The 19,477-nt window shown below is 40.8% G+C and overlaps 1 protein-coding gene across 1 annotated transcript in view; it reads left to right on the top strand.

Moving 5' to 3' along the window:
- Positions 1-6,455, top strand: part of DNER (delta/notch like EGF repeat containing) — a 117,446-nt gene extending 110,991 nt beyond the window's left edge. Inside the window, exon 13 of the mRNA XM_065640373.1 lies at positions 6,344-6,455. Within this exon, the coding sequence (XP_065496445.1) occupies positions 6,344-6,455 (112 nt within the window). The remainder of the gene's footprint in view (positions 1-6,343) is intronic.
- Positions 6,456-19,477: the final 13,022 nt, after the last annotated feature.

Raw genomic sequence — 19,477 nt, 5'->3', positions numbered from 1 at the left:
TCTTTGCTATGAATTAGGGTGCTTCTTTCTTACTGCTCTTCAGGTTGTCATGCAAATAATTTATCGCTGTTCCCTTTATAGTAACCATGGACATCAAGTGTGGGGTGTGTGTGTCCCTTTTTTATAATTAAAACAATCAGAGCAAACCAACCCTTCCCTTCCCTAGACTAAACTAACCCATTCTTTCAGTGTCTCTTCCTGGATCATGTCAACTTCTTTATTTTCTCCTTGGAACACACTCTGGTTTATCTTTCTCTTTTTTTGAAGGGTGGTCCCCAGCTGGAAATAGTTATCCAGCTGGAGGTTTACCTGTACCAAATGAATGGAGTACTAACCTCCTCTGTCTTATTTACGGTATTCCTGTTCATACATCTGAAAATGAAACCTACTTTTTTTTTTTGTTTTAAATTTTATTTGCATTAACTAGTGACTGATGGTTCTTAGAGACATGGTTTAGTGCTAGAGTTAGGTTGTGGTTGGACTCAATGATCTCGAGGGTCTCTTCCAACCAAAATGATTCTATGATATAATTTTGAGACCTGTTAAACCAAGATCCTTTGTGTCATTTTCCTTCCTAGCCAGTATTGTTTCTTCTGTATTTGACAGCTCTCTTAATAGGGTAGAACTTTCATTTTTGTTGTTTCTTTTTCCCATTTCTTCAATTTGTCAAGATGGCTTCAAAATCCAGCAAGAGCATTCATGTATGTTGCCATTAAAATGCTTTCAAAAAAATGGAGGGAGACACGTTCCTGTGCATTGACATGGAGAAATGCGTGCATATTGGTTGAGAATTGCTGGCAATTTGTTTTCTGAATACTCCAGTTCTGTTTCAGTGCAAATTAAATAGATACATTTGTACCACCAGTGAGGTTGTCAAAGTTACCTGAAATGAATGAGGAGTTCCCACAAACTCAGTTAATTGCATCACAGCTTTGGGCACTAGCTCTTTAAACTGTTTCAACTAGATTTACAATAAAACATTTGTTCATTGTCAAAATATATTAGTCAGTAAATATTTTAAAAGGAAAGATGTGTATAGGTGATTTAACATAGCAATAAAATCAGTGTTCTTTTAACTTCTCCATTGAAGTCTCTTTTGCCACTTAGCTTTACATCTCTTCCAGGAGGAGCTCAGCATCTCCACACCGTACACACCCTGAGAACTCCTTTTCCTTTAGTAGTGTAGTGGGAGAGGAGAGAGTTGCTTTATGGGCCATGAAAAGCTTTATAATTTTTTATCGTTTGGCCTTTAGAGTGTCTACTGTTATGTACTACCCATCTCCAAGGGTGGAGAGCAAGGTGCAAAGTGATACTGTTAGTCTTTCAAATTAAACACCTCTCTCCTGCTACTACAGCAGTGATGAATGTGTCAGTCCTGTGCAGTTACTATTCACTGAAGTGGTACTTTGCATTTCCCTGAGGCCCGGGACTGGTCTCCTGGGGAACCATGTGAAACACCTGGGTTTTCTTTCTTATTTCTTAAAGCAAATTTGGCAGCTTTCTATCTAAGGGTACCAAGGGAAAGTGTAACAGCAAGGCAGGACATTTTTAATGTGAATTTTCCCAGTCTTTTACAGTTTCACCAGCAGGTAATGGAAATGGTAAAAGATTTCCTGTATGAAACCTTTCAAATCATGGAAGCTGGGCTAGTTTAGGTCTTTATTGCTACTGTCTGGATTACTCTGAAGGCAGAAGTTTAGAAAAACAAGTTTTCATCAGGGTTAAATAGCCTTCAAAGAAGTTCTTCGACTGGAATAAATTCATGATGATTTTTCAGGTCCATATTATGCAGTTAAAAATTACATTATTGGAACTTGTCAATAAAGGGTCTCCCTATCTTGGGAAATGTCTTTCTACTTAATGCAAATTCATATAAATGTTTTCCTTGCAAATAATTCTCTGTGCCTCTCAGAGAATGGATGCCTTATAAAAATCCAAGATAGAGCTGCCAAGTCAGGTAATTCACAGAGGTTTACTCTGAAGATTATTGTGTTTATTTTGGTTTCAGGAAGACATAAACCACTGCTTGAGCCATTTCAATCCTGGAAATGGAGCACAACTTTTACAGTTATTTTTGCATAAACTCTTAAATCTGCATATTTAAAAATCCAAGGTCTGATTTTTCAGAATTGTTGTATTTAAGAGGCCTGCTGTCAAATAATAGATCCTTAGCATTTTCTGAAAATCATTCTCTTTCCCAGTTAGATACTGAAATTTATTTGTAATTTTGGAAAATGGAGGCCTAAGGAAAACTGAGAAGATAATTTTCTTTAAGTGTAAGGTTTATGTTAAAGTCAGTAGGTGTCCAGGGAGTGTGGATGCCTGTTGCATAGTCAGTAAATTATGTTAAAATTACGTGTTGATGTTTCTCAGCAGGTCTTTTTCTTAATAGTTTTTTATAATTTGATCTTTGCTAATCAAGGTACTTGCTGTAAGAGAAAATGAACGTGCTCAAGGATCATTACTAATAAATGTCTACTTCTAGTGAATGTTCTTAGGGTTAGCAGATCAAAACTAAGTAGTTTTCTGACAAGGTGAAGCACAGCTCTCTGTAGTATTCATTATGCAGAGAGTAAATAAATACTCCTTTTATTTTAAAGCTTATACATTTTAAAGCCAGAAGAGAACACTGTAAAGAAGTAGTTGACCACTGGCTACTGCAGCCATAAGACTTCATTGAATTGAAACCAGAACGTGTTGTTGAAATTAACTGGATTGTTCACTTCAGAAAAACATCCACACCGAATTAAAATATCTGCTTATGGAGACTGTAGACTTTTTGTATGTCTAGATACCATTAGCAGTAGACTTCATGCACTACTTACAGTGCAGTTTCTTTCATTTCAACTTTCATGTGCTGGCTCTTCTTCTGTCTATGTTGAAGAGTCTGGTTCACTGGGCTCTGATTAAGCCATCTTGTCACAGCAGGGTAAGCTTCTCTCCATTGCATATTCTCCCAATTCCTGGGTTTGAGTTATTTTTGTTAGACTACAACGTCCTAAGCTTCCTGAATCTGATGAGCTTCAGTGAAGGCTCTTTTCTTACCGTTTCCTGACATGGGTTCCAGTGATGAGTTTCAGACAGCTACCTCTTTGTGAAAGTGTGATCACATGCACAAGTACTCGGTCCCCACTGAACATGCCAATTGCTTATGTATGTCCTCTGCCAGAGTCTCAGCTTTGTGGGAACTCTAGGGTTACAGTTCAATTACACTTAGATATGCAAACTGCCACTTGCATGCATGGCCTTTTCTCTGAATAACGCAAAGGAAATTAATCTTCTCATTCTCCTCCTTTGGAGGCAAAAATAATCCCTTCCTCCTGTAGATATGTTTTTTGGTTTTGTGGGGTTTTTTTGGTTTGGTTTGGTTTGGTTTTTTTTTTAATGTGGGGGTTTTTTAAATAAAAAAATCTGTTTTCTCCCTTTTCCTTCTCCTGTTTAAACTTTATTTGTCGACTCCTTATACCAGTAGCTGTTTCTGAACAGAGTGGCAACTCGTGGATTCTTTCTTCAGCTGCTGGGAAAACTCTGAACTCCAACCTATCCCACAGAAGTTGCAGGATACCATTTCCTCAGGGTTCAGCTGTCCGATATTCTCAAAAGCCTTCTGCTTGAATGGAATTGTTGAGGTTAAGGACTCTCTGTGGTTAGCCATCATCTGAAATGTCCTTCTAAGGAAGTGGAGGGTCAACTCCATTCCTTATATGAAGTAGAATTTGCAGTCTCTGTCACATACGGACATACATACACCCATGCACTCGTGGAGCTTCCTATGCCAAGAAGAATTCCTACATTGAATATATACTGTCCCCAAAATTGTCACGGAACCCTTGACCTCTCTTTATTAAGTTACACAGGTAGCTCTTATTCAGTGTTTCATTGCAAAACATATTTTCTAATTCTCATGTCATTTACTTTGTCGTGATCCCTGTGCCACTGGTAAGTATCTCTGATATACACATTGGAACAGTCTACTCATGAATGGACACATCAGTGCTAAATGTAGAGGCCGCAGAATTTCCCTAGTCCTTCTGATACATTCTGTTTACCAATCTAAGCACATAATCGTTCATCAGACAGAGTATGGCATTAAAGCTAATGTTAAACTGATTATCCATCATGTCCCTCCAGTCTTTTTCCAGACTCGGTGCTTCACAGGATTGAGATTTCCCCACATGGTATACACTCTTTGTTAGATGTGTGATCTTGTATTTGGTTGTACTGGAAGAAGCCTTTATTCATTTGTTTCTATGTGCTTTCATTACACTCTGTAGCAGGGACCTGCATATTTTCACTATTTATTACCCCTGTAATCATCTTTTGCAGATTCTATTAGTAATTGGTTTATGTTTTCTGCTATGTCATCAATTAAACAATAAAATAGCTTCCTTGTGCAATTCTACCAGATACACACCCATTGAACTAAGACTTTGCATTTAACGATTCCGTTGTGAGACCTCTGAGGTTTGTGTTAACTCTGTTTAGTGTTACGAGCAGGGATGGGGTTCCGAACTGCCTGATCAAAGCAATGTGGTTTACCAGCTCAATGGCTCAGCCAGGCCACAAACAACTAGCACATGTGCTGTGGTCTTTTCTCAGCATTTTCTAATTAGGGGCACATGTCAACCCTGACCTACACAAGAGCACAGATTTTTGTACTGCTTCACTGTGTGCAGCAAGCCATGTGTTCTCTATCTGTCAGAAAGGGCAAAATCTGACTTAAATCACTGGAGAATGTTCATCATCATTTGTATCTATGCAAAGCTCTATTTCCTCACTTGAGAGTGATGGTGAAAAAGGGTCATTCAGAATTCATTGGTCTCTCTGACCCAGTAAGATGCCATGACTTTATTCCTTCATCCAATTCTTGGAATTTTATCTCATTTACCGAAAATCAAGTTTATCCATCATGACACTGATGAGCGAATGTGGCCTGTCTGTATTTATTAAAGTAAAATACAGAAGAAAGCAGACATTCATGCATGGAAATGTATCTAGCATGGCCTCATTGACAGCTGATGTACTTGGAAAAATGCAATTTTCACCATATAGATAATAATGTTTCTAGCCATTTTAGTTTTGTCAACTATTCTAGGTCACTGAAAACAGCCAAGAATTAAATTGGAACAGTCAGGAAGTTGCATAAAAATCTTGGAAGGAAATCAATTTAATTTTGGTTTGCTGTAAATATTGTTCACAAAAATCTTAATTTTCTGAATCTCACCTTCCAGTGTGCACAATTTAAATTAATATAGACTTTATATGGTACATAAGAAACCACTACATAAATAAGTCTTTCTGTTTCTGTGTTAATATTTTCTCTGAATCAGGTTCATAAGGAAAGCAGACTTGACCCTTTTTGGCCCCATTTTCCTGTGATGCTTTTTGTTATTTAAAGCTCCCACAGTTCTGTTCAGAACACTTTAGTAATTTTTCCACTTTCAAGTTGCATTTGTAGCCTCATTTTTGTATCTTAATAAATGATAAGGAGGGTGATAGACTGTCTATGCAGTGCAAAGGCGCCTAAAAGAGCTCTGCATGTATCAGCACTGAGGCCACCATGACACAGCCACAGCGGTTCTCTGCACGGGCAGGTACAACCTGGTTCTTCACACGGATGGTTGCCCAGAAGGAGCAAGCACACTGTTGATATGATTCTGTTCCTTGTGAACCTTTGCCAGATCCGTACGTTTATGTGGCATTGCAAGATCCTAACTGGCATTGTTTTTGCCAGTGTTGCAAATAGCATGCAGCATGTTGATGATTTAAATGTGCTTCCAAAGTGTGGATGTCAGGTGAGCAAAGACTTCAGGTTCATTTTTTAAAATGCTTTGTCTACAGCTTGCAACTCAATTCAGTGCACATCTGTTGCATTTCCAAATGCAAATGTGACATAGATGTATGTTATGTATGTTGTGGTGGTGTGTGTGTTGTGTTTGGTTTTTTTTTTGTAAATATACATGATGTGACATTAATGTTGGTTGTTAGAGCAGGCTCTAAAATAAAATTCTGGCCTCACTGAAACGGTATTAGTTTCACTCTCGCCTTCCACAGTCTTCCCATATTTTGATACTACTGAATTCCACAGCAAAATTCCTGTAGTCTTTGATATGAAATCTGTTTCTCGTTTGCAAGAAGATTTTTTTTTTTAATTTGATACATATATTTCAAAAGTTACAGTTCAGATATTTAAACTTCTGTACTTCTGGCATGTTGCAATACAATTTAGAATTTATCTAGGTTCTTTGGCTTTGTTTCTGACAGCATACAATAACTCAGCGGGTTGTTGCCGTTAACTCCTTCATACTTCTGTTTGTCACCAAAAGCTTTCTTTTGTTTCCAGGTTTGGCAAGAAATCCCGACCTGCAATGTACGATGCAACCCCCATTGCTTATGAAGATTACAGCCCAGACGACAAACCTTTGGTTACACTGATTAAGACAAAAGATTTGTAATCTAGTGTATCTTTTTTGGATTATTTTTCAAAAGGATGGGCTACTAACCTAATTTAAATATTTTTAAGAAGAAAGCATAAGTAATTTAAACCATTAGATGCTTCAAAATTTTCTGTAGAATATTTAAGAACTAATTTTCTGCAGCTTTTAGTTTGAAGAAATATTTTAAAACAGAATTTGTGAACTTCATGAATTACATTTTAATGTTCCTTGAGCTCTATAAACTATAAGCTTATGATAGTGTGTGCTTTTTTCTTGGTAGACACTATTACTAAACCCAGGTGAGTTTCTTGTGGTTGTTACAGAACAGAAAACAATAATCAATGAGGAGTTCTTTATGACATGTCAGTGCCAGCTTTCTCAGTAGAGGTAGGAAAAATGCGAAGCATAATATGATATATAATGTAACCATTAATTAAAAAAAGTCTAAAATGTTTGTGTTGTGAAAAATAAACTAGTAAAAATTATTATTCCTAATCTGAATGAATTAGCTTTTGCCTTATTCCATGCATGGATAGATAACCTATTTCTCCATTATTTCCTGAAAGCTGTTGAAACATACTCTTGAGTTGATGTTTGACATTTTTGTAATAGTATTCAGGCTAGGCCTTGTATAATAATTAAAGTGCCTCTTGAGGCAAAGTGAGGGCATTATCCTTTAAACATTGAAATCAATGAGAGAACTTCCATTGACTTCAGTGGGCATGGGATTGGATCCTACAATTGGACTGAATCTATATTTTTCTTTAAAGGTTAAAGTTTTTTATATTGTGAGCAGACTAAGCATATGGTTTGAGTTGTTTGTTTCCTAAAGATTGTTGGTGTACAGTATCGTTTCATGAAATATTGTGTATTTCTCATAGTGCTTCTTATTTAGGATCAGTATGGGGGTTTTGTGGCTGTATTTGCTTATGGGCTTCTTAAAATTCTTGCTTATTTCAGAAAACATTGAATAAACGTTATCAAGTGAAGATTGCAGCTGTTTCTTCTGTTTTTCTTCATTTGAAAGTGCAATGTTTTCTAAAAATTTGAAAGGACTTGAGCGTACAAATAATGCTGAAAGAAGATATTCCAGCAGTTAATTTGAATAGGAAAAAATGGGCTTTGTGGTCAAGGTAATCTTTCAAAAGTGAGACAAATACGGCACTGGAGTACAGATGCTGTCCTGCAGTCCAGGCCATACGAATCACAGCCTGTTCCTGAGTGGATCTGACTGCAAATCTGGGCTTTAAGTTGTAGCAAGGGTAAGGTTTTGTCACAGAACAACCTGTTGATGTAAGTAGGCTTGATCTGACTTCGTCTTTCAGAGCCAAGGCTGCATCGTATAGAGGGAAATTGCTGTGGCTACCTATAGATCCTGCTGCGTGGTGCTGCACTCAGTCCAGCCAGCACTATTATGTTACGGGCTAATAAGCACTAAAGAACTAAGCTCTGGTTGACCTCTTAATGTTGAGGAATCTTGGAATACATCCAAAATATTCATATTTCATATAAATAACATTTCCAGACAGAAAAAATAATGTCGTCCCCAGGAAAACACAAACTTCTAATCACCTGTGAGAGAACAGCCATTGTCTCAGGCAGCCTTTCCTTTTCCTTGCTGCTACTGACATCTCCAGACCTCAGGTCAGCCTCTAAAGACAAATGTAATGAGGAATTGTAAAGATAAGAAAGCTGCCACTGGTTTTACTGTTTTGTTTAGGTGGGCAGCATGCATCCGATATATTACTTTCAATTTTGAATTTCATTATTATTACTACTTCTGGTTACAGTCATAGCAATTGAATTATTTTCCACATCTTGCACAAATAGTGCTGATAAGAAGCAGACAAATTATTCTAAATCAAGCTGTTAATGTTGCTAAAATGTAAATTTTATTGCGAGGTTACATTCTAGTTCATCATTAAAAAAAAAAAAAAAAAAGAGAGCATATGCATCAGAGACAGGCCAAATTCAAAATGTTGTAAATGAAAGCAAATGAGAACATCTTTTAGTAGAACTGGAACTGTTACCTGTTAAAGAGAAGCAGTATTCAAAGAGTCTCTTACAGTTAGGAATGGCTGGATGGTGAATGTGCAGATTAGTAAGACCGTGCTGTATTTGAATTATGGAAATGCCAAACGCATCTCAGAAATCCAGAATACCTTTCCTGACATCCTGTACCTGCTACCATGGACTTTCAATGACGTTGGACCAAGACAATAATTACTGGTAAGAGACCTAAAAAGCGAGATTCGAGGCTCCCTTTCGTTCTTCAGACACAGTTGTCTATGACAAAGGTGGTGCATTTGCATCTGGTGGCTGCCAGAGTAGGTTGTTTTCATTGGTACAGTTTGCTGCTGCTACTTTACTCCAGGTGTGGAAACTTTTGTTTATGGTGACTTCCAAGTGGCTTTCAGGAATGTTTTAAGAACCTCTTAGAAAGAAGGGCTGGGAAGAAGCTATACCCTGTGCCAGGGGTGTCAAACTCATTTTCACCAGGGTAGGTGAAGTTACATTTATACAGTCCTAAAATTACATTCAGCTCTTTGAAGGCAACTGCGAGGCTGATGTGGCCCCAGGTAAAAATGAGTTTGACACCCCTGCCCTATGCCATTTTTTGTAACTTCTGTGGAACAAGAACAAATATATTGGTGTTGTAACTGATTTGTTAATCAGATAGAAAAAAAAATAATCGTGCTTCAAAATTTTCAGCCTTTTCAGTGGGAAAATATTGGTTTATCTTTGGAGATCTGCAAATCTATATAAAGCATGGAAACAGCAACTCTGTTGTTCTAGGGAACATACATATTCATAGTCCATATTTTACAAGAGAGATGTTGCAATGAGCAGCAGCCCTTCTGCATACAAATCACACCTTGGTAGTGATTCTTGACCATCCTATATTTCTCTCAAGTGACTGACCTGAAAGATAAATAATTTCTGAGGAGCTATTTTCCTGTCAGCTTGCAGCCTCTAGCTTCTGTAAATCATCCTGTGCTTCCTGTGAATTGTGCTTTGAAAATTACTTTTGCTCCTTCCAATTTATTTTATTGAACTCTGATGGCACATTTTGCATGCACTATGCCTGTGTCCATGCACTTCTGAGATACTTGTGAGGCAATGCGCTGCCTGCCAGATGGAGCAGCCCTCAGACCTGGAGGGAACAAACCCATCCTGAGCAGCTCTGAAGCTGCTAGAACAAGTCAGTTACTGTCTTAATACACCAGATCGTGTCTTTCTGTTGATATATGTGAATGCAGAAAAAGGACACTGGTTATTCCATATCCTGTTCCCAAACCAGAGTGGGGGTTGTTCTGTAGAGGGAGCAAATATAGATGTAGAGCAAATACCACCTGCAGAAAGAGGTGATTGTATGTTCTCTTCCCCCTGGCAATGGGCTAACAGGCTCCAGTTCCTCCTGCAGATGGGGACAAGTCTCCAGGCTTGTCATTAACCTCCAGTACTTGTGCACTCCGCAGGTTTGTCCCTTTTTCCTTCCTCTTCCATCTGGAAATAGGAGAACATCCCTGAGTGTTTTTCCTCCAGCAGCATGGACATCTATTCTTGTGTGCTTCTTGGGGTGATGTGAAACATGCAGTTACAAATCAGAGTTGTGATACATGCGCTAACAGAAAAATGTCATGATATACATGGATTCTGGATGAGGTCAGTGCAAAATGATGAAGACAGCGTCCCTGTCCATGTGGTTGGACTAATTGCAGTATGATATAAATGCAAGTCCCAAGAGAACAGTTGAACACAACAGCTGGAAAATACATGTTGGCTAAAAACATACGAATTAATCCTCATTAAAACCTACAGATGCAACCCTAACTTTAGCTGAGAAAAAATAGACCATTGCCCCAGCTTCAGCCACTCTTTGCATCTCATCCCTGGCAGGTGCTTTGGGCATTCACATGCCACCTGTGTGGGCTTCAGAGGTGACACATAGCTGAAGCCTTGGTCCCCCCCTGGGACCAGTTTTCAGTGGCAGACCTTGTACTTGGGAAGACGCTGGATCTTGATCCACCTTAAGCTCTAACAAACTTCATCTTCTTCCAAATACCTGGTGAAAACCAGTATTGTTAAGGGGTACAGGTAGCTTATGAGGGAGGCTGTGTCCCCACCACAGGGCTCATTGCCATGTGCTGTGTTGTGGTGCACTGCTCCTTGGGTGGGGGCGCCTGGCCTTTCTACTGCTGCAGAAGGCTGCCGAGCACAGAGCCGTCCGTCTGCCTTGGAGATCCGTTTCAAAAACCTCTGATGTGTCCTTGTGCAGTGGCAGCGCAGGCTGAGCAGGCGGCAGCAGAGGTGCTGCCATGCACCCGCGCTGAGAGCAGGCAGTGGCGTGGCCATTGCTCCTGTCACTGCCACCAGCCTCCTGTCCCTTGCCCTCCCGCTATTCAGTGAAGCAGAGGATGAAAGGCCTGGGAACGTGGACCTGACCCAGCTGGGCCCTGGATAAGCAGCCAGGGAAGGCCTGCGGGACCTCTATTTGTTCTCAGCTGACCTTGTTAGCATGTGAATCAAATGGTGGGCTTGGAGGGAGCCCAACAGCCGGGGGCGGTGGGGAGAGCTCAGGAAAGGCTCAGGTGGCTTATGAGTAATTAGAAGGAGACCTGAGGCATCTCCTGCCATGATTAACCATCTGTGTTTTCAATCCAGGCTGGATATAACATCCTGCACCAAAACCACTGGTCTGATTTTGCTGTTACTCCCTCCACTGCAAACCTAGCCAACTGGTAACTGGTGTAAGGGAAATGAGAACTGAAGAGTTTTCAGCTCACTAAAATGTATCTTCAAACGGCAAAAGTCTCTGTGGGCTTAATCCCTTTGAAAATAATGGGAGTTTGAAGATGGTATTTATGCCATATTTGGGGAAACTGTTTTGGTGTCTTTCTGCATCTAAAAATATAAAAAATCTGACCATAGTTGTATGGCACTTCAGTAAACATTGCTTAGTTCAGTTTAGTCTCATGTGGTGAAACTTCAATCACAGCATTGATATTTTCATCCTATCTCAGCTTCATTTCTAGAAACGTCTTGGCTTTTCTCCAGCAGGGCTTTGTTGAGAAATGCCTGAGCAGATATGACATTCCTGAAGATGTATAGTTTCTCTTTTGATAGCAATAGACATCTGACGAGGAATAAATTCAACACCCCTGAATAGTATTCTCTGTGTGGATGGCTGAGAGAAATTAAGCAGCCCCTCCTCACTTGTGTTTCCAGAGTTATGCCTACAGAGAGCTCCTTTTCCCTTTCATGTGGCTAAGGCCTTCTGTCGAAAATTTCTCTGAGATTCCTTTCTCATTTTGCCCACAACTGCTCAGCTTTTGCAGAGCAAACTGGCACACTACAGTGGACAGAGCCGTACCCTGTCCTTACAGCTGAGCAGAACCAGCCCATGCGCCCTTCGGCTGCCTCCAGCCTGGTTTCTGTGCGAGCTGTTGGCTGCATGAGCCCTCCAGTGTGTGCCCAAACCTTCTCTATCGATCTGCTGGCTACCATGAGACAGATGCACCAGGTCATGGCTTTCAGGCACCTTTTTTAACAAAAAAGTGAGTGTGAGGGATTGTTTATCTCTTGGAGTCTATTACTCCTGCGAAATGCTCTGCACAAGCAGGTGAGCAGTGAGAGGAGACCAAAGCACTTAGCCAGTGCCAAATGAGAAATATGGAGCCAATCTGCTCTTTTCTCCTCTTTGCAAGTTTGTTCTCCCTTCCCTAGGACTTTGGCTGAGCATCTGCCAACACTATCTGTCTGTGTGGGGTCAGAAGGGATGGCATGAGGCAAATTTGACTCTAAGCTGCCTTTATGTCAGTCTTAAACGTCTCAGGGAGATGGGATTGACCCGAGTCTGAAATCAGAACAATCAGAATACTGCTGCTACCTGAAATAGCTGGAGATCATTACAAAGACAGGCAGAGTGCAGTGCTGCCACCAGCTCCTTCTCAGTCTGACGTGCTGATCACTGGAGAGGGTTGCTCAGGAGTTCTTTATACTTCTTGACTCTTCCCTCTCTGCTTGCACTAGAGGTGATGCCTCTTGTGCAACTTGTGTGCTTCAGAGCACTCTCTGTGGGATTCAGGATCTGAATCCTTTGTATCCTTTTCCCCTCTCATACTTTGGAAGAGCTCCAATTAGGTGAAGGTGATTCCTTCTGATGGGAAGTGGGTCAACTAGTGAAAACAAACAAAACTTCAAAGTGGCTATGCCACATCCAGCCCCATCTGGGCTCAGTTGGCTTCATTTCTTCTACAGTGCAAAATGGATAACAAAAATGACCTCCCTGGAAAAGTCAGATTTCTCTGTTATTATGAATTCCAGTTCCAAATCTTCCTTTTAAGAAGTTTATGATAAGATGATTATTGTAAATAAGCTTCCCCTTTAGCAAAGAATAAATCATCAAATAGGCTTTGTTTGGTGAGATCTTTGGCAAAGGAATGTAAATAAATAAGCTAACTGAATAAACTTCTTTATCTGATGTGCTGAGCAGGAAAGGCAGCAAAGTTAATCATTTAGGAAAAGAAGCTGGTCTGCTGTGCTTGCTTCAATAACAGACCAGGAAGAGCCTAAGGGAGACAATATGCTCTAGTTTGCTGACCCTGGACTTTTTTGCTAGAATCCCAGAGACCAGGAAAGATCATGTTTATCACTCTGGAAGCAGCGCTATCACCTCAAGGAGATGACCTTCAATCTAGATTTTTTTATTTGTTTCTTTTCCTGTGGACTGCTCTGCTTCCCTCTGAGGTAGCTCCTTGCAACAGAGCAGAGATCTCTTACGAAGCCAGCTGTGACTTCTCTTTCACCTTCTGGGAGTAGTACATACATAGACAATAATCTGAATTGGTAGTGTCTTAAGCTTTGGACTCCATTCATGTTTCCATACGAGCAAGTTCCTGTGCATATGCATGTACATGGATGTCAGCCTGCCACTGCTCAAAGAAATCAGAGAGTGACTGTTCTGATCACGGCAGTTTTTATTGACTTACATGGATTTGAACTGATCTGAAATAAATCTGCCTGGAATTGGAGCCTATAAATCAGATACAAGATCCGTAAGTTAACAAAAATGTGTGTAAATGCTGTGGAAAGAGAAAATAGCCTAATGCAATTTAGATGATTTTGGCATGTAGCAGCTGTAATTACGATTAGTTTGTCAGCAGCAGACTCAGTTCTCATCTCCCAATGATAGTGATTTGAGGGGTCACAATTGCTGAAATGTATCTCATCATCCTCTGCTTTCTCCCTTTGCTTGTGTTGTATCTGCCTTGTCACTCTGGGGCATTAGCATCTTATGGAGAAACTTAACCATTGACACCATAGATGAAGAAAAACAGAAAAATACATTAAAGCTGGTCAATGAAAAGTTCTCTGCTGTGAATCTCTTTCACAAGTCAGATCAGGATGAATCTATGAACCTCCCTTGAGTCATCTGTCTCTCTAAGCTGTTGGTTAAATCTCTTCTTCCTCCCTTCCCATAAATGCTTTGGTTGATGAAAGCCTGCATCCGGTATTGCAGCAGGATGGCAATAGCTCAGCATGACATTACTCAATCAGGACTGTAGTGTTTAGCGCCTAAATGTTACATTAATAGAGGTGGTGGTCTGTAGCCTATTCAAATGCCCTTGTTTGTCCTCAAGCCATGGCTTCCTATTGTTTCCTTGTTTAAAAGTCTCAGCATTTTGGCTTAGTTGCATTTTTGCCCCTTTTGGGGTGTTAGACATACAAATATAAAGTCAAGATTGCTTGGAACTCTTCCTGGGAAGAAAGTATCTACAACTTCTAATAATAACAAAGACAGGCCATGTTTACGTCAAAATGTCAGCACAAATGTTTCCAATGAGAGTCAGACCACATGGATGTGACTTGTGAATGTATCCACAGGAAACGAAGGGTAGCATTGCTCCTCAGGCTGGTGGCTTGGGACACTTCCAGGGTCTGAGTAGGAGCCTTTGCAAATGGAGCAGTGGCACTGCAAGCATTGTCCCACCGCTGTAGCGGGAGGAGACCACAAGAGATTCACAGGTTCTCACTGTGAATCTCCTGCTATCAGTACAGCCCTTAAGTTCACAGGGTAGTGATTTATTCTAAATTCAAATTGTGTATAATTAAATTGACCTCCTGTGCACCAGGAAAGCTAATGAATGTCTCTGAAATGTTTTGAGATCTTTTCATGAAAGTGTTTTGTATGTCCAAGATTCTAAAAAAAAAGTTTCCCAAGGCTTCCCATTTAGCTAATGACTTACACTGTGTTTCAGTATATGTGAAATTTTTGAATCTCTATAAAATCTAACAAATAAAATATCAGCCAGGTTGAAAAATATTATCAATGCCTTGTTGAATGGGGAAACAGACCTTCATTCACAACTCTTTTATATTCTTTGCCGAGTGTATCTGCCTTTGGGCAACCACCAATTCATGAAAATACCATCAGGAAATCTGCTTAAAAATAGCTGTCCCATCTGATAGCTTAGCATACATTCCTGTCTTAAAATAACTGAAATATAATAGTGTATTTACTTGCAATATCTTCCTGGGAATTATGCCTTAAGCCCTCAAGCCTATGTAACCAAGGCGTAGAATCTCAGTCCTTACTCCCTTTCATCTCCATGTCTGACCACTACAAGCCTCAAGAAAACTCTTTGGCAATGAGTATGAGGGCCATGAGGGCAATTTCATGCATGATAAAGCTTCATTTACCTGAGCCACCTTCCAGAAGGTTGGCTTTAGCTTATTTTTTGGAAAAATAACGGCTCAAGTGCATGTTTTCTTTGGTCTCCTAGAAGTCAGCTTATTTCTTATATTGTGTTGAGACAGAACATGTACAAATGGTTCCAGTTCTGATCTTTTTTCCAGGAGGACAGTGCAACACATGCAAAGGTTACAGAGAGCTGAAATTGGTATTAACTTACTGAAAACTGTGTTTGTAGATCTCATTATATAGCATTGATATTTATTCTGCAGAGCAGTCTGTGATTGTTTGAACCACTATTTTGCATCTGTCATGTGAAGAAGGCAACCTAGCAATAACTGTCGTGATGCAGAATAATTTCTTTCAAGGATTTTGTACAGAAGCTGTGCTGTCCATAACGTCTTATTTGTGGTCTGAACGTGGCACCAATACATCCTGTCATTTTAATTTGAACATATATTTCAGTTGTTTTCCCTTTGTATGGTATTTGCTAGAATGTTCTGTCAAAACAAAACTGGCAAAATGTCATGCAAATAAGATCTGCTTTCACATGTGCCTATTATGCTATTCCACTTTCAACTTGCCATGAATTTGAAATCGAGATTGTTCTACATCTAAAAGATGATGACCAGTTATTTTTGTCTCCAGTGCTCAGCACACTGCTTCACTTCTTTCCCCATGCTCTATGTTGTCCTGCAGTGATAAGGACAAAGCCTGGAGGAGATTTTTAGAGCACTGAATTAGGTGCAGAGTTTATCAGTTTTCCTTCATCTTCCACCAATTCCATTTCCACAGACAGAGTATTTTACAATTCCATGGAGATGCCTTAATTCCTGATAGCTTTGAAGAGTTACTATATTTTAATACATGTGAGATTTAAAATAGGGTGGTAAGCTCGCAGTATTGACTGACATGTTAGGTTTAAATCAAAATGTCTCACAGCTGTGATTTACTTAGTGATATAGGTTGCTGAATTTTGAAAGATATCACTTGGATAGATTATTGAATGGTAAAGATGATGATGTTTTGATGACATTTTAAAACGTCATGCAATACAGTACAAAATTTCTGTACGCAATTTCTCTACACATTTGTTAATATTTTCTAATTTTGCTCCACTTCAGCAGACTTCTGTCTACAGAGAAAAACAAAATCTCCCAATAAAACTACTGCCCTACCCTCCCTACCGTAGCAGTAGGGCTGGCCCTACCCATGTTTTTTCAGTTGTTTTTCAAGAAGCCCTGATTTTGCATAAACAATATAGTGGTTTTTTCTCTTTTTCCATCTGGCAGTACTTCTCAAGAAGGGCAGAAATTGTGGGCAGAGAAATAATATCAGACTTCGAATTAACAGTTAAATGTGCTCTTCATTTGAAAGCAACACAGCCTTGAGATTTCTGAGAATTTGTTATCTTTTTCTTTCACGTGTTGTCTCTGATTTACATCCCTCTTCTTCAAACTTCATTGTCAGGAGTGACTTACCAGTGCCATTTTCTCCATAATATTCTGCAGCAATATTTGGCAAATCCCTTCTCTCAACATGGGGATGTGCTCCTCCTTGTTACACACCAGAGGCACACAATCCTTAGACTTCTTTAAAAAGACAATGCTTAGTAAGCTTTTTGAAAGTAAAATGCAAAACCCATCTCATAATAATCCATCTCAAAATTACACATAGATATATTACCTGTACAAAAACTGTTCCAGCAACATTGCATTGGCATTTTGTGTGATGGATCCATTGAGCACCGCTGACTGTCACAGGTCAGTCTGTTTAACCCATCTTTTGCTTTCAGCTTGAAACAAGTTCCCAGATGGCGCTGAGCAAAGCATATGAGTCTAGCTGCATTGCTGTACTGGGACTGCTCATTCTGAAATTTAAGCATGAGCTTAATGAAGGACTTTTGAGGTTTGTTAGTTTTCTGGTATGTAATTTTGCCTTTTCTAGGGTTGAAGACGTTTTATATGTTTGTAGAGTTCTTCTTTGAGTTGCAAAACTTGGTAAAATAAGCATCAGCCTTATACCTTCAGTGAGGGCTTTACAGTCACTCTGGTTCTCAAAAACTTAGAAGGGACTTGAGTCCCACTAAATTATTGTACACAAGAGAGTGATTCCTGGGCTCCTCTGGATGATTTATAAATCTATATTTACCACCACTACAGGTATTTGCCAGCAAAGCAGTTCACATCCACTCATCAGCAGATGTGCTAAAAATCTTTCAGATAATCAGTGCTGTGCCCAGGTTATAGACCAAGAAGGGGGCCCTCCACAGCCCATTCAGCCATCTGTCTTTTCTTAATTAGGATTTGGGTGAATTGGAGCATGGTTTCACCCGCAAACTCTGCTCTGTTTCCCATCTCACACATTTTATAGTCTAGAACCACTGCAGAGAATATGTGTCTCTTGTCCTACAATGCTTCTGGTTTTCTGCCCCTTTATGTGCTTTGACTTACTCAGATATTAGCATTTTGTCGGTACCAGTTGCTGACTGTGGAGGACAGTGAGTGCCTTACACAAACGACACTGGTACCATTACACATCCTATTACACCCTCTGCCATGAACACCTCTGCAATGTAATGTGAAAATTATCTGGTTTTAGCCGTGAAAGAACCTTTGTATGCACAGGTGTTTTCAGGAGAATTTGAGTGGTGGTAACAGTGGCTCTTTACATCACTGTGCTCAAGTGGGGGAAGGAGAAACCTCTCCCAGATTGCCACAGCTGGGCTGTCTCCTAATGCCTATGAATAACTCCTGGGCACAGGCACTGAAATAGGAAGCGTGGCTTCTAATAAACTTCCTATTTTCACAGATAAACTTGGTAGTTGGAAATTGTGAAATCTAGATGACGGATTGCCAAACTTTTTTCTTGCTGTAGTGATGGTTTACGAGTGAAATTTTTGATTGTAGACTGTCAAATGTCTCTTTTCTTGGTAAACTTTCTTATTTGGAGGAAATATCCAGTACATATAAAATTGCCTAAATATTTATTTGTCACTTATGATTCTTCATTCCTTTTTTATAATTCCATTGTCCTCAGTGCTCTCTCTAAAAACAGCTTATCTTTATAGACATGATTCTCCTCTCACTTATGTTGTTAGATATCAGAAGTAATTTAAACTAAGTTCACGGAGTCTCATCTGTGCAACCCTTGAAAGAGTCATGGATGGCAGCTATGAAAATGCCATGGATTTAGCTCAGTGTAAAGCGGGTGTAGTGTGATCGTGATCTCTGTACAGATTTGTGGAGGTAAATATTTCTGTTTATTACAGGCAAATAAGTATTTAATAATCATCAGGGGTAATTCACAAAGACGATACAGTCAAAGGCGTACAGAGCTGACAGGGCTCTTAACAGGTCTTGTTTCAAGTTCTTCTGGATGTAGGATAGCGTGAAGATGGAGATATCTGGCACGTGTCAGCCTGAAGATTTTATGCCAGTTGTTTTCTCCTGCTTACAAGATTAATTGCTGCTTCAAGAGCTGGACCGAGGCTTCTTTAGGTATGTTAACGCAAGATTTGCTACCAGAAGCTGTCTGGGAAATGTCGCTGTCCATGCAAGGCGGTGTCTGGCCACCAGCTGTGTCACTGGTGCCGCGGTGGGAGCACTCCCTGGGTAGGTCAGGACTCCTGTCCTGTCTGCCTGGCCTTTCCTGTGCCCCATCATGGCATCACCTCCCCAAACCCTCTCTGTCCTTTGGGTTCCTGAGGCTCCGAGCTTCGGCTGTTCCCCCTTTCTCATCCTCACTGCCTTCCCCCTCCCAGTCGCTCTTCCTCCGGGAAGATCCCTCGGGACACATCCCGCACTTGTCCCCTTCTGCCCGGGCTGGGACCGCACCTGGAGGCTGCTGCCTGTTGAAACGACTCCCTGTGCCTGTCCCTGTCCCCATGCTGACTGTCCCCCGCCTCCCACCGAGGCGCTGCTGCCGGGCCCGCAGCCTCCGCGCCGCATCCACCTCGCCCTGCGCCGCCCGGGCGCCGCTCTCGCCGCCCCCACGGCCCCGATTCCCCCCGCACGGCGCTTCCTGCCGCTGGCGCGGGGCCGGGGGCCGCCTGGCCCGGGAGCCCTCCCCCCGCACGGCCGCTGCCAAAATCCGCGGGCTCGTCCTTTCTTTCCTCAGACCCGTTAAGAGAGAAAGGGGCATGTGCGGGGCTGATTCGAGCAGGCTGGCTGCTCCAAAGGAGCGACTTTGTGTTTGCCGGGAGGCTGAAGCCCGGCTTTGCTCGCTCACCGCGGCTCTCGCCGGCTGTGGTGGAGACGCTGCCCGGCAGAGGTGATGGGAATACTAAGAATAAAACTTGCTTTGCCCTTTATTATCACATATTTTGTCCTGCACAGAACTGAGG

Source organism: Caloenas nicobarica, chromosome 8 (genome assembly GCF_036013445.1).
Source record: "Caloenas nicobarica isolate bCalNic1 chromosome 8, bCalNic1.hap1, whole genome shotgun sequence".
NCBI classification, from domain to species: Eukaryota; Metazoa; Chordata; class Aves; order Columbiformes; family Columbidae; genus Caloenas; species Caloenas nicobarica.
The sequence above is the reverse complement of the archived record's forward strand: the minus strand, read 5'-3'. Positions and strand labels throughout refer to the sequence as shown.